Consider the following 13,705-nt stretch of genomic DNA (forward strand, 5'->3'; position numbering starts at 1 on the left):
TACTTGGAGATGAAAAGCAGCTGGAGCATGCTCACACATTCCCTTCCCAAATGCAAACAGGCCAGAACAGAAGGGTCCCAAGGGTTTCTGCAATGTGGCCAAGCCCTCCCAAAATGTTTAAATGGAAGAACCGAGGGTGTTCTGGTGGATAGATAAAAGGCTGAAACCCCTGAGAAAAACCAAACAGAAAGGTTGCCTCCCGGCTGCCTCCTACTCCAGCCTCTGAAGAGATTTCACAAGGTAGACCAGAAGAGCAGCTCTTAACATGTGTAGCAACGCTAGCCACATGACAGGCATGCAATAAACATTAAAAAGCCCCCAGTGATTCAATAACCCAAACTGGTAAATTTGAACATTTGTAACTTGATCTGTCAGGCTAAAAGTCTGCTGGGAGTAAGAGCCTCGTGCACCTTGACCCCACTCTGCAGGAGTGGCCTGGCGTGCGGCGTTGGCCTCCATGACGTTGGAGAGCTCATTGATGATCAGCTTCAGGATCTTGACCAGCAAAGGAATGTTTGTCCAGCGCTCAGGGTCTGGAAAGGAAAGGAAAGGCTTCTAGGCAAACTGTCAGTGGGCTCACTTCTGGCAGTGCTCACCAGACACAGTTCACCATCCCTCAAGCTTTCCACCATCCCAGACCATATCCACTTGCCACAGAATGACTGAAAGTTTAATAACTTCATTCTGCTTGGTGTTCTAAGAGTTCAGAAGTTAGGACAGATAAGAGAGTTCAGGAATTAGAGATAGGTTTTTGCTGGTAATAAAGCTTGGACACCAAGTAACTGAATAGAGTGCAATACTCCAGTCCCCATGACTTGCAGTTTGAGAAACAGCATAGGTAATTATAAACCTACAGCTGAAGGGGGCAGCTTTGTACTCGCTGCCTACAAATCACTGAAATCACAGGCTAAAAGCAATCTGATAACAAAGACATGCTGATATGGGTATCAGAGCCCCCGAATGAAGCTGGAAGTTGGGGTCCCTGAGATTGTTTTTGCCAACTTTCAGCAACAAGGAGGAACCATATGCTCTGATCCTTTGTTTACCTATAGCTTTCTGATTCTTTTTATCAAAGCCATCACTAACAATTGTATTTTAAAAATCTAGATCACAGTACATCCCTGCCTTCCACCCCATTTAGCCCCTAGGGAGGAGACTGGAGGGGCAGCAGCATCACCCACTTTTGGCTGACTTAGAGCGGGTGCGGATGCCCTCATCCATGCTGTAGATCTCCTCTCCCTTCACGCGGATATCCTGTAGCCGTTTGTCATCTGCATTGATGCCATGCTGGAGCAGTTTACACAGTGCCACAGAGCTAGCAAGGAAGAGCCAAAAGGGTCAATCAGCAACCCATCTAGAGTTCACTCCAAGGAGATAAGCAATTATGTCCTAAGACTCTTCTCTTCGTTGGTGAAAACTGTTCACAACTAATTAGGAGAGATAAGAGAACCTAGCTGAAAATGGGATTTAGTGTTCATAAGGATGGGCTAATGAGAACTTTTGAACTTCTTGAACAAAGCTAGGGTGGGCAAGGATCACAATGGCTGGCCACACGGGAAGGTGCAACAGGGTGATGAGAACCAGTGGGAGGCAAGTCGAGGACAGGAAGTTAGCAAAGCCAGGGTTAGAAGGCTTGGGTTTATAAAGGAGAATAAGCCACTAGCAGTACTTGGCTGGGTGAAGTCTGTGGCAGAGGAAGATCTCTAGCCAGCAGAGAGGGAAAAAAAACATGGTGTACTTTGTGTCGACTGTGTTTTGGAAATTTCAAGATGGCAGCTATTCAAAGACACCGATTAACAATAAAGAAATAGAGGGAAAAGGGAATACAAGGGGCAGTCTGATATGTTGAACAAAAATCAATGAAGCAAGTCAGGGAAAGAAGAAATGCAAGGAGAGGGCAGAATGCCCACAGAAGAAAGATGGGCTCTACCTGACTTTGCCCTCATATTGTCCATAGAACAGATGCTGTCGGCTTGTCCACTCAGCCATTACAAACTCCAGGGCAGGTTTGCCAGTAGGTCCCGGGAGGCTGCACAGGAACTCCAAGAGGGGTTCCAGCTGAGTGTGCACCAGATGAGCGAACACCATGATCAGAGACTAGGAGGTAACAAGAAGGACACCTACTTCAGGGAAACCAATTTCAGAGACTTGGAGATGAGAGGGAATGGGGCTGGCCAGTCAAGAAATAGAGAACATGGAGATTTCCTTGTCAATATTTCTTGGGCCAGAATAGACAGATTTTACTTAACTGTTCTGCAAGGACAGTAAGACAAAGTAAAATACCTCAGGACCTGTATATTGATTTCCATCTCTACCACTTGGAGGTTGGGAAAGCCCTGTTCCCCACTGTCCTCTTACCTGCATGACACTGAGCGTTTCTGCCTGCTGCATCTTACTGAGGATGGCACGAAGAATCTGGTCCAGGTTCTCCCCCAGCTCCTGCCCTGCCTTGGAGATGAGGGTGGAGACGAGGCGACCCACAAAGGCCGCAGTGAATTCGGAGGTACGGGGGTCCAGGAGCTGGCTCACCACTTGCATCACGTACCACAGCCCATTGTGGCCCTGCTCGTCGTGCCACTGGGCCACCTGCTCCAGCGTCACTGACACGTAGGCCCGCAAGCACTCTCCACCATTCTGGGGAGACAAAGGTGGCAAATGAGATTAGCAACGGGGGGACAGATGTCAGGAGGCCCTCAGTCTGTATGGGCAAATGTTTTTCTTAGAGGCCTATGCCTCATAAGAGTAATGAACCTACAGGGTTTGTGGTGGGCACATACTATTGGAGTCAGGAATTTACTGTTACAGATATAGCCATGCACTATACAATCCTTGCTTTACCTAATCAGCTATCTCAAAAATGCGGATTTCCGATCACAAGGGATAATGGCCAAGTAAACTAAGTTTTAGCCATAAACATCTACTTCTAGTACTGGAAAAACATGTTTCAGATGTAAGCAATGATTACGGACACTATAGGTCTTTATGGGAATAAAGACAAAGCTATATGAACCACTGTCTCCTTAGAGATTTCCAAAGGCCTATTACTTTGCTGACTTTATTAAGTCAGAAAAGACTTTCTTATAGCTTCAAGTCTATGTTTGTAATCTCATCCACAATAGCAATACCCAGATACAGATGGATAGGATGTCTGGCATCCTTACATAATCTTATATATGTAAGATTACAACATATCCCAAAGCAGAGAATGCTTGGCTTCTGCAGTCCAGACCGTTCCTGGGTCCCACGGTTAAATATGGATTTGAGAGACCTGTATCTCAAAAGCATGAGACTGTGTCAGCTTTCTCAGGCTACTATACGCCCATGGCCGGTGGGGGGGAGCGATCTTCCCTCTTCTAGTCACCACAGCTTAGATACCTGCATGGTGGCATTGTCATCTGTGTGAAGGGTGCATTGTGCCACGGCTGGGAAAGCTTGGCAGATGAGTAGCTGGGAAAGGGGAGGCTTTGTATTCCGTACTACTGTAGTCAGGATATCAATGGCTGTCTGAAGGAGAGAAGAGGAAAACGAGAGAATCAGAACCGCCCCTAGGGTGGGGGCCGGGGGTGCCCAACAACCAAGATCCTTATTGCATGGATACAACATAGCAACCCAAAGAAAGCTCATTAATTTTCATTAATGAAGTTTCTGAAGGAAAGGAATTAATTCGATAGTAGGCAGTGCTCTCAGCCTCCTCCTGATAGCTCACTGCCTGCTCAGGTATGGGGGCGGGCAGTTTACGGCAGGGAGTGGACATTCTGGTTACATGGTCAGTGGCACTGTGTAATAACAGCACTCTTTTCAATTCAATGAGGGCAATTCAGGAACAACAAGAGCCATTTTCTTAAAGCCTCAAGACTCACCCACTGTCCTGTGGGCACAGGAGCCCAGGAAAATCACCCTATGAATCTCTAATGCCACTGGTTTCCTGTCAGCGAGGTGCGATCTACAGGTGACATGTGCAGAGCGTGTGCACGCTCTTTTTCTTCCACCTCCGCCCACACCGGTGCCCTGTAGCCACTTACCGCACACAGTCCTGCAGGGATCTTGTCTGCTGGGGCCTGCATTATGCTCACTAGAGTGGGAATCAGCCTCATCTGCATTGGGCCCTGACAGGCTTCAATCTGGGACAGCTCCTTGAAGATATCTTGGGCCAGCGAGGCGACGACAGGATCTGAAGTGGATAAGGCAACACAGAATCCCCCCCCCCAGTGGTCTGCATGTACTTCTGGCTTAATGACGCCTGCTGTTCGGCCTCACCTAAGTTAACAACTTCTGCTTTGCTTACACATCACATCCCTGGGACCTAGTGAAGCCGTATGAAGAACCTGGAACAGGAGAGATGCTAAATCTGCAAGAGCCAGAGTATGCATGGTTTCATTAAGTCAGAGACTGGCCAGTAATAGCTACTCCTAAAATGAAACTTGGCTCTTTTTCTGGGGCAAATCTTTAATGACTTTTGTTCTTATGAAACCTGGATTATGAAACCAAACGCTTAAGGAAAAAAAAAAATCCCCACTGATACTTTGTTAAGAAGACCATGAAAGTTTCAAAGATTGCCACAACACTCATTGCCAGGTTCTCCCATGCTGAAGAGGAATCATATACATCTCCTAGGGGTTAGTCACGATAGAAAAAAGAACTCCCAAAGCATTTCCAATGCAAAAGGCAAAACCCTCACAAGGCAGAGCCTTGTGAAGAAATGAAACTTTGGCTTGACCTACTTCACCTATTTAAGAAATATTTCTTCCTGTATCTAGCAGGAAAAAATAGAAAGTGTGCAGTGTACTAAGATACATGTTAAAAGATCACTGTGGCATTGCTTCGAAAAAAAATTGCTAACAATCTAGACGTGCACTAACAGAACAGGCAAATTATGATACAGCCATTTTATGGAATATTATGTGGTGGCTGAAGAGAATGAGAGATACCTAAGAGTGCAATGTGGAACCTCTTCAGGATACATTCTTTTTTTTTTTTTTTTTTTTGAAGATTTTATTTATTTCGTCAGAGGGAGAGAGCACAAGCAGGGGGAGCGAAAGGCAGAGGAAGAAGCAGACTCCAATGCAGGACTTGATCCCAGAACCCTGGGATCATGACCTGAGCTGAAGATAGATGCTTAACTTACTGAGCCACCCAGGTGTCCCTTCAGGACACACTTTAAGTGAAAAAGCAAATCAAATAAAATGTTTAGTATGATGTCATATTATATAACTCCTACCTCTACATATCCTGTATTTCAATATTGGCGCTTCCTCTATAAAAACAAATATCCTCAATATTTTCTCTGGTAACGAAGCATTACACAAGTAAAGTGTTGTTAATAATACATACTCACTAATGAAAAACTTAAAATGTAGGGAAGTATTCAAGGAAAGAAAACACCTGGAATTCCACCACCTAGAGAGACCTACCCTTAACATTTTGATGTATTTTCTTCCGGTATTTTTTTAATATACGTTATCTATAAATTGTCTAAAACAAACCCCAAACTTGGGATTATATATATATATATTTTAAAGATTTTATTTATTTATTTATTTAATTGACAGAGAGAGAGAGAGAGAGAGAGAGACAGCGTGAGAGGGAACACAAGCAGGGGGAGTGGGAGAGGGAGAAGCAGGCTTCCGGCCAAGCAGGTAGCCTGATGCGGGGCTCGATCCCAGGACCCTGGGATCATGACCTGAGCTGAAGGCAGTCGCTTAACCAACTGAGCCACCCAGGAGCCCCTTGGGATTATATTCTATGCAGTTTGGAAAACCCTCTATTCTCTTCTTATAATGTGAGCACTTTCCCATGGCTTTAACTTTCCTTTCAAGTTTGATTTTTAGAGGATGCATGGTATTACACTTTACATCTTTCTGGGGCATATAATTAATCTTTTTTATTACTTCTAAATTTTTGCTACTACAAAAGCCATGTGATGAACCCTACTGTTTGTAACCCTTCGCATGTGTCATTCTTCAGTATCTTTCCACATTATAGCTGTAAGCCTCTTCTTTTAGGAGGATTTTGATGTAGTCGCTCAATTTCCTACTTGATTGTTAAAGTTCTGAATTGTACCTCTTGCCTGCTAACCCTTTACTCGTTGTCTTTTTCCCCAGTTCTGACTGCAGGTCAAAGTAACAGGAATAGCTACTCTACTTTTTGGTGTTCCTGTAGCTCCAGTATGGCTCTCCTCTTTGCTGAGTGAAAGCTATTCTTTGCTTCTGATGCTTAAGATCATCAGACGCAGGGAAAAGTTTCACCTAAATTCACCAGCCATCACCTTCCCTTTGGTGTCCTTCATCCACACACAGTCCTGGTGCATACCGTTACTGTACTTCAGGAAAATGGCGATGGTGAAGGGGCAGATTTTGCTTTCCATGCTTGCTGTGAACTCTGGGTCTACTGTACAAACGATGCACAGGGTCTCCATCACCAGGTTGAGGACCTCTGAGCTGAACTGGGCTGCTAGGTGAATTAAGCCATCCAGGATACTGGGGAGGAAGGGCTGAAGCACGTGGGTACTCTCTGAGACTTTTAGTTGGTCACAATAACTAGAGAGAGAGAGAGAGAGAGAGAAGCAAGCATTACTCACAGGTGGATCTCTTAATTCCTGGTTCTTCTATTCACTATGACAGATTACAGCATTTATATGTGTAGCTTTATTTTTTTTTAAAGATTTTATTTATTTATTTTGACAGCGAGAGACAGCGAGAGGGAACACAAGCAGGGGAAGTGGGAGAGGGAGAAGCAGGCTTCCCGTGGAGCAAGGAGCCCAAGCCGAAGGCAGATGCTTAACGACTGAGCCACCCAGGAGCCCCATATGTGTATAGCTTTATGAAGCTACTTGTAGAGTTAGTTTTTACATCTTTCTGGGGCATATTTTGTAAACATCAGCACCACCATCTCTATGCTAATTTATTTCTGCTTTGTTTTTTTTCTATTTTAAACTTTCATCCCTCTCCCACTGTCATATCATTATATTCAAATTAAGATGTTAATTAAATGCTTTATAATTCCTCAGATTACTGCTTTAATCACATCCTTCAGATTTTTATATATTCCTGTTATTTTTCAAATAGTTACAGTGGTTTTTTTTTTTTTTTTTAAAGATTTTATTTATTTATTTGAGAGAGAGAACACATGAGAGGGGATAAGGTCAGAGGACGAAGGAGACCCCCTGCCGAGCAGGGAGCCCAATGCAGGACTCGATCCAGGGACTCCAGGATCATGACCTGAGCCGAAGGCAGTCGCTTAACCGAGCCACCCAGGCGCCCGTTACAGTGGTTTTAAGACTTTTAAAATTTATTTATTTGCGAGAGAGAGGGTCGGGGGAGGAGCAGAGGGAGAGGGAGAAGCAGACTCCCGAGCACAGAGCCCAATGAGGGGCTCGATCCCATCACCCTGAGATCATGACCTGAGCCAAAATCAAGAGTCAGATGCCTTAAATAAATCTTAAAAAAAAACCTAGACAAAACAAAAACAGGATTGTGGGGGAGGCTGTGAGTGGCTCAGTTGGTTGAGTGTCTCTGACTCCTGGTTTCAGCTCAAGTAGTGATCTCACAGTCGTGAGATCGAGCCCCGCATCAGGCTCTGGGCTCAGAGCGGAGTATGTTTCGGATTCTCTATCCCTCTGCCCTTCCCACTCGTGCTCTCTATTCTCTCCAAAAAATAAATCCTAAAAAAAAAAAAAAAAGTCAGGAGCGCCTGGGTGGCTCAGCAGGGAGCCTGCTTCTTCCTCTGCCTGTGCTCTCTCTGACAAATAAATAAATCTTTAAAACAAAACAACAACAAAAAACAAAAACCCTGTAAATATTTGGGGGCACTTGGGTGGCTTAGTTCAGCATCTGATTCTTTTTTTTTTTTTTTTTTTTAAGATTTTATTTATTTATCTGACAGAGAGAGAGCACAAGCAGGCAGAGGGAAAGGGAGAAGCAGGTGCCCTACCAAGCAGAGAGCCTGCGTGGGGCTCCATCCCAGGACCCTGGGATCATGACCTGAGCAGAAGGCAGATACTTAACTGACTGAGCCACCTAGGCATCCCAATATTTTTTTTTTTTAAGATTTTATTTATTTGACAGAGAGAGACACAGCGAGAGAGGGAACACAAACAGGAGGAGTGGGAGAGGGAGAAGCAGGCTTCCCACAGAGGAGGGAGCCTGATGTGGGGCTCGATCCCAGGACCCCGTGACCATGACCCGAGCCGAAGGCAGACGCCCAACGACTGAGCCACCCAGGCGCCCCCCCAACAGTTAGTTTTTTAACATCTTTTCTAACACAACTGTTATTTAGTAGGAGATTATTTACCTTTCATGTTATAAAAACTTTGTACTTTTTGGAGTATTTTGCATCCTAAAATGAGATCAATTTGTATAGACATTCTATGCAATAAATTTGTATAATATCTGTGTACAGTAGAAAATTGTGTACTAAAATTCATATAATATTTATAGGGTTTAAAGTTTTCTATACATAGTTTTAACTTATTCACCTCTTATTCAATCAATATTTACTGAGTGCTGCTTACCATGTCCAATGGAATATAATTATTAAAGACATACTGTTTAAGTTTTTACTTTCATTTATCTTCAGAATAGCAATAAAAGTCAATAAAAACGCTGTTTCTCTATGTTAAAAGAACCTAGTACAGAAACAAGGCCCTCCCCAGGTACTCAATAAATGTTTTTTCCTAAATTTTTTTTAAGTGGCTTATAACCATGTTAGTTGTGTCAGATGCTGGGTTCAAAGGTCCATAATGAACAGTGAAACTGGGCTTTGATCTCTCAGATTTGTCCATAGACTTTTAAAATAATATTTATTCACTTATTTGAGAGAGAGAGAGTGGGCGAGTGGATGGAGGAGCAGAGCAAGAGGGACAAGCAGGTCCCACAACCCATGAGATCATGACCTGAGCCGAAATCACGAGTCGTACACTTAACCAGCTGAGCCACCCAGGAGCCCCAGACTTTTTGTTTTTTGGTCCATAACATCTTGATTTTCAACTCTACCTTGCTCTGTATCTAACTTTTCCTTAAGAGCTGATCTGTCATCTGGCCTTGGTCAGCTCTCAACTCTCAAACCAGGTTTTGCACCCATCTCTCTACTGGTACTCAGTTGTGCTCTACCTCGTCCTCTTGTTTCTCCACTCTAAGGATTTACAGTTACTTTGCTCTTCTGATGAACTTGAAACTATACAGTCTGGTAGATCATGGAGATCACATTATCTGCTTAGATCATATGGGATCTTGTATGCCACACTAAGGGAGGCTAGATTTTATTTTGGAAGCCAGTGTATCTCAAACTTTTTTTTACAAATTATTTCTAATACCTTCTTTGCCCTCCCCGAAAGTCTTCAAGAAAAACTGAAGCTCCAGGAAGATGCTATAGATTTATCCTGTGGTTTCACGTATCAGCCGGCATACTAGGACTTTGTTCTGGGGTACCTGTATCTCAGTTTGAAGAACACAACTGGAACGAGTAGAATTTCATTTACAGGAGCAAAACTATCAGGTTTCTTATTTATTTATTTATTTAATTTTTTTAAAAAAGATTTTATTTATTCATTTGAGACACAGAGATAGAGAGAGAGAGAGCATGAGCAGGGGGGAGGCATAGGGAGAGGGAGAAACAGGGTCCCCGCTGAGCCAGGAGCCCGATGTGGAGCTCGATCCCAGGACCCTGGAATCATGACCTGAGCCGAAGGCAGACGCTTAACCGACTGAGCCACCCAGGCGCCCCTCAGGTTTCTATTTTAGAAAGAACAGTTAGACAGCTAAAATACTACGGATTGCTATAGTGGAGGCTGGAGCAGAGATATCAATTAGGAAGCTATAGCAGCAATTCAGGCTACAAGAAGTTGAGAATACAAGCTAGGCTAGTAGTAGTAGGAGAGAAGAGATGAAAGGCTAAGGAACCAAGACCTAAAAGGCAGAGATCTGGGATCTCCACTTTTACTAAAACAGGGGATACAAAATCTCTTTAAGCATAAAATCTAAAGGTACCAATTTCTTAATAAAAAAAAAAAAAAGTACTGATTTCTTCTACTAAAACAGAGAATACAGGTAGGGCAGGCTTGGAGGCGGTCAACAGTAAGTTCAGTAGTGGATGTGTTTATTTTCAGATACTTAAAATGATTTCGGACAGTTTGCAATGATACATATTATGACATGGAAGAATAAATTAAAACCAGGACAAAAGAAAAGCAAAGGTGGTGTGATGGTCATTAATAGGTTGCTAGTGACATCAGAAAGAACAGTTTCAGTAATGTGATAAGGACTTAAGCCAGACCGTAAATGGTTGGGAAACTGAATAGGGAAATGATCAACTGGAGAATCCTGGCTGTGAAGAAAAGAATAGCTAGGATCCCTTCACAGACAGTTTCTAACCTGGGATCCACAGATGTGGTCAAGGGATCCAGCCTTTGATACATTATATAAATTTTTTTTTAGATTAAACTTTCTTTTAAATTTTATAAACATGTATAAGTGTCCATTTCCCTGGTGTACAAAGCTTTGGCCACCTTTCCAGAGGTTTGCTTCACCTTTCAAGTAAATCACTGCCCATGTAGTCAGAGACTTAACATTATTCTTAAGTTTTCTTCACATTTTTCTGATTATAAATTTATGAACAAATCAACTTAAAATTTTTAACTTAATTTTTTTCAGCTTTATTGAGGTATAATTACATATACCACTGTAAGATATTTAAAGTATACATTGCTGTGATTTGATATACACACACACTGTGAAAGTTCCTCATCCCATTTGTTAACACATCCATTTTTTTTGTGTGTGAGAAAATTTAGGTTCTATTCTCTAACAAATTCCAATTATATAATAAAGTGTTATCAACTTAATCAGTTTTATATTAGATCTGATTTTGTTCATCTTACAGAGGAGAGTGTGTACCGTTTTATTAACCTCTCCCTAAACCCCCACCCTCCAGCAATCACTTTCTGCTTTTTTTTTTTTTTTTAAGATTTTATTTATTAGAAGGAGAGAGAGAGAATGAACCCGAGTGGTGGGAGAAGCAGAGGGAGAGGGACATGCAGACTCCACACTAAGCCCAGAGTCCATAACAGAGCTCAATCCCAAGACCCTGAGATCATGACCCAAACCGAAATCAAGAGTCAGACACACAACTGACAGAACCACCCAGGCACCCCACTGCTTTCTTTTTAAACGAGAATTAGTTTATTTTTAGATTCTAGATATAAATGATACCATGCACTATTTGTCTTTCTCTGTGTGGCTTTTTTCACTTAGCATGATGCCTTCAAGATCCATTCCTGTTGCTGCAAATGGCAGTTCCTTCTTTCTCACAGCTAAATATTATTCCATGCATATGTATACCACATCTTTATCCCTTCATCTGCTGACACACACTTAGGCTGTTCCCATATGTTGGCTACTGTAAATAACAAGCAATGAACATGGCACTGCAATCTCTTCTAGATCCTGTTTTCATGTCCTTTGGATATTTACCCAAAACTGGGATTGTTAAATGAAATGGTAGTTCTATTTAAAATTTTTGAGGAAACTCCATACTGTTTTTCATATACTGCTTTACCAATCAATAGACATTCCCACCACCAACAGTGTACTAGGGTTCCCTTTTCTCCACATCCTCATCAACACTTGTTATTTTGTTTTTTGTTTTAAAGATTTTATTTATTTATTTGACAGACGGAGACACAGCGAGAGAGGGAACACAAGCAGGGGGAGTGGGAGAGGGAGAGGCAGGCTTCCCGCTGAGCAGGGAGCCTGATGCGGGGCTCGATCCCAGGACCCTGGGATCATAACCCGAGCCAAAGGCAGACACTTAACGACTGAGCCACCCAGGCACCCCTACACTTGTTATTCTGGATAACAAAATACACTGTTGTTTTGGATGACAGCCATTCTAACATGTGTGAGGTGTTATCTCATTGTGGTTTTGATTTGCATTTCCCTGATAATTAGAGATGTTGAGTATATTTTCATTTACCTGTTGGCCACTTATAGGTCTTCTTTAGAAAAGTGTATATTCAGTTTCTGTGCCATTTTTTAACTGGACTGTTTTATTTGCTATTGAGGTTTTTTTTTTAATCCTTGAGCGTTTTTAAAAAATTTTTTATTATGTTAATCTGCTATTGTTTTTTAAAATATATTTAGAATATTACTCCCCTATTAGATATAATGATTTACAAACATTTTCTCCTATCTTGTAGGTTGCCTTTTCATTTTCTTGATGGCTTCCTTTGCTGTGCACAAGCTTTTCGGCTTGATGTAGTCCCACTTATTTATTTTTGCTTTTGTTGCCTTAGTTCTTGGTGTCAAACTCAAAAAAGCACTGCCAAAACCAATACCAAGGATCTTAACTTCTATGTTTTCTTCTAGGAGTTTCATGGTTTTAGGTCTTGTGTTCAAATTTTTAATCCATTCTGAGTTGACTTTGGTGTATGGTATAAGATTAAGGTTCAGTTTCACTCTTTTGGATATGGCTGACCAGTTTTCCCAACACCATTCATTGAAGAGACTGTTCTTTCCCCATTGTACACTTCTGGCTCCTTTGTTGTACATCAACTGACCATATATGTGTAGGTTTACTCCCAGGCTCTACATTCTGTTCCACCGATCTATGTATCTGTCTTATGCCAATACCATACTGTTTTGATTACTACTATAGTTTTTTAATATAGTTTGAAATCAGGGAGTGTGAAGCCTCCAGTTTTGTTCTTTCTCAAGATTGCTTTGACCATTCAAGGTCTTTTGTGATTCCATACAAAGTTTAAGACTGTCTGCCACTGGGAGTTTTAATAGGAATTGCAATGAATCTGTAGATTGTTTTCAGGAGTGTGAAAATTTTAATAACATTAATACTTCTAATGCATGAGCATGGAATTAACTTTCCATCTTATTTGTGTTTTCTTCAATCTCTTTCCTCAATGTCTTATAGTTTTCAGTGTACAGATCTCTTTTTTAAAAAAAGATTTTATTTGAGAGAGAGAGCGAGCGAGCGTGCGTGCACAAGTGGGGGGGGGGGCAGAAAGAGAGGGAGAAGCAGACTCCCCGCTCAGCCCCAGGACCCTGAGATCCTGATCCAAGCTGAAGTCAGATGCTTAATCAACTGAGCAACCCACCAGGCACCTCTTCAGTGTACAGATCTTTAATCTACTTGGTTAAATTTATTCTTGGTATTTTATTGTTTTTGATGCAATTATAAATAACATTGTTTTAAAATTTTCTCAAAGTTCATTATTAGAAATGCAACTGATTTTTGTGTATTTTGTATCCTGTAAATTTACTGGATTAATTCTAACAGTTTTTTGGTGGAGTTTTTAGGGTTTTCTATATATAATACCATGTGTCAACTGCAAATAGACACAATTTTATGTCTTCCTTTCTAATTTGGATGCCTTTCCTTTCCTAACTGCTTTAGCTAAAACTTCCATTACTATGTTGAACAGGAATGGTGAGAGTGGACATTCTTGTCTTATTCTTGGTCTTAAAGGAAAAACTTGCAGTTTCATTGTTCAGTATGATGTTAGCTGTGGGTTTCTCATAGTTGGTCTCTATTGTGTTAAGGTGTGTTCCTACTATATTCACTGTGTTGAGAGTTTTTATCCTGAATGGATACTGAATTTTGTTAATGCTTTTACTGAATCTACTGAGCTAATCCTATCATTTTTATCTTTCATTCTATTAAGTGGTATATCACATTTATTGGTTTACATATGTTGAAC

At 41.7% G+C, this 13,705-nt stretch overlaps 1 protein-coding gene across 2 annotated transcripts in view; it reads right to left on the minus strand.

Moving 5' to 3' along the window:
• Positions 1 to 13,705, minus strand: part of IPO9 (importin 9) — a 63,529-nt gene that overhangs the window by 5,029 nt on the left and 44,795 nt on the right. The window contains exons 15-21 of one of the 2 annotated variants that reach the window (XM_035010335.1): positions 6,310 to 6,536; positions 4,023 to 4,171; positions 3,376 to 3,504; positions 2,359 to 2,634; positions 1,931 to 2,097; positions 1,182 to 1,315; positions 411 to 533 (exon numbers count right to left, since the gene is read on the minus strand). In XM_035010335.1, the coding sequence (XP_034866226.1) occupies positions 411 to 533; positions 1,182 to 1,315; positions 1,931 to 2,097; positions 2,359 to 2,634; positions 3,376 to 3,504; positions 4,023 to 4,171; positions 6,310 to 6,536 (1,205 nt within the window). Of the gene's footprint in view, positions 1 to 410; positions 534 to 1,181; positions 1,316 to 1,930; positions 2,098 to 2,358; positions 2,635 to 3,375; positions 3,505 to 4,022; positions 4,172 to 6,309; positions 6,537 to 13,705 lie in introns of those variants that run through there. The other variant, XM_035010336.1, reaches the window with a different exon arrangement.

Source organism: Mirounga leonina, unplaced genomic scaffold (assembly GCF_011800145.1).
Source record: "Mirounga leonina isolate KUSES-001 unplaced genomic scaffold, KU_Mleo_1.0 Mir_154, whole genome shotgun sequence".
Classification (NCBI taxonomy): Eukaryota; Metazoa; Chordata; class Mammalia; order Carnivora; family Phocidae; genus Mirounga; species Mirounga leonina.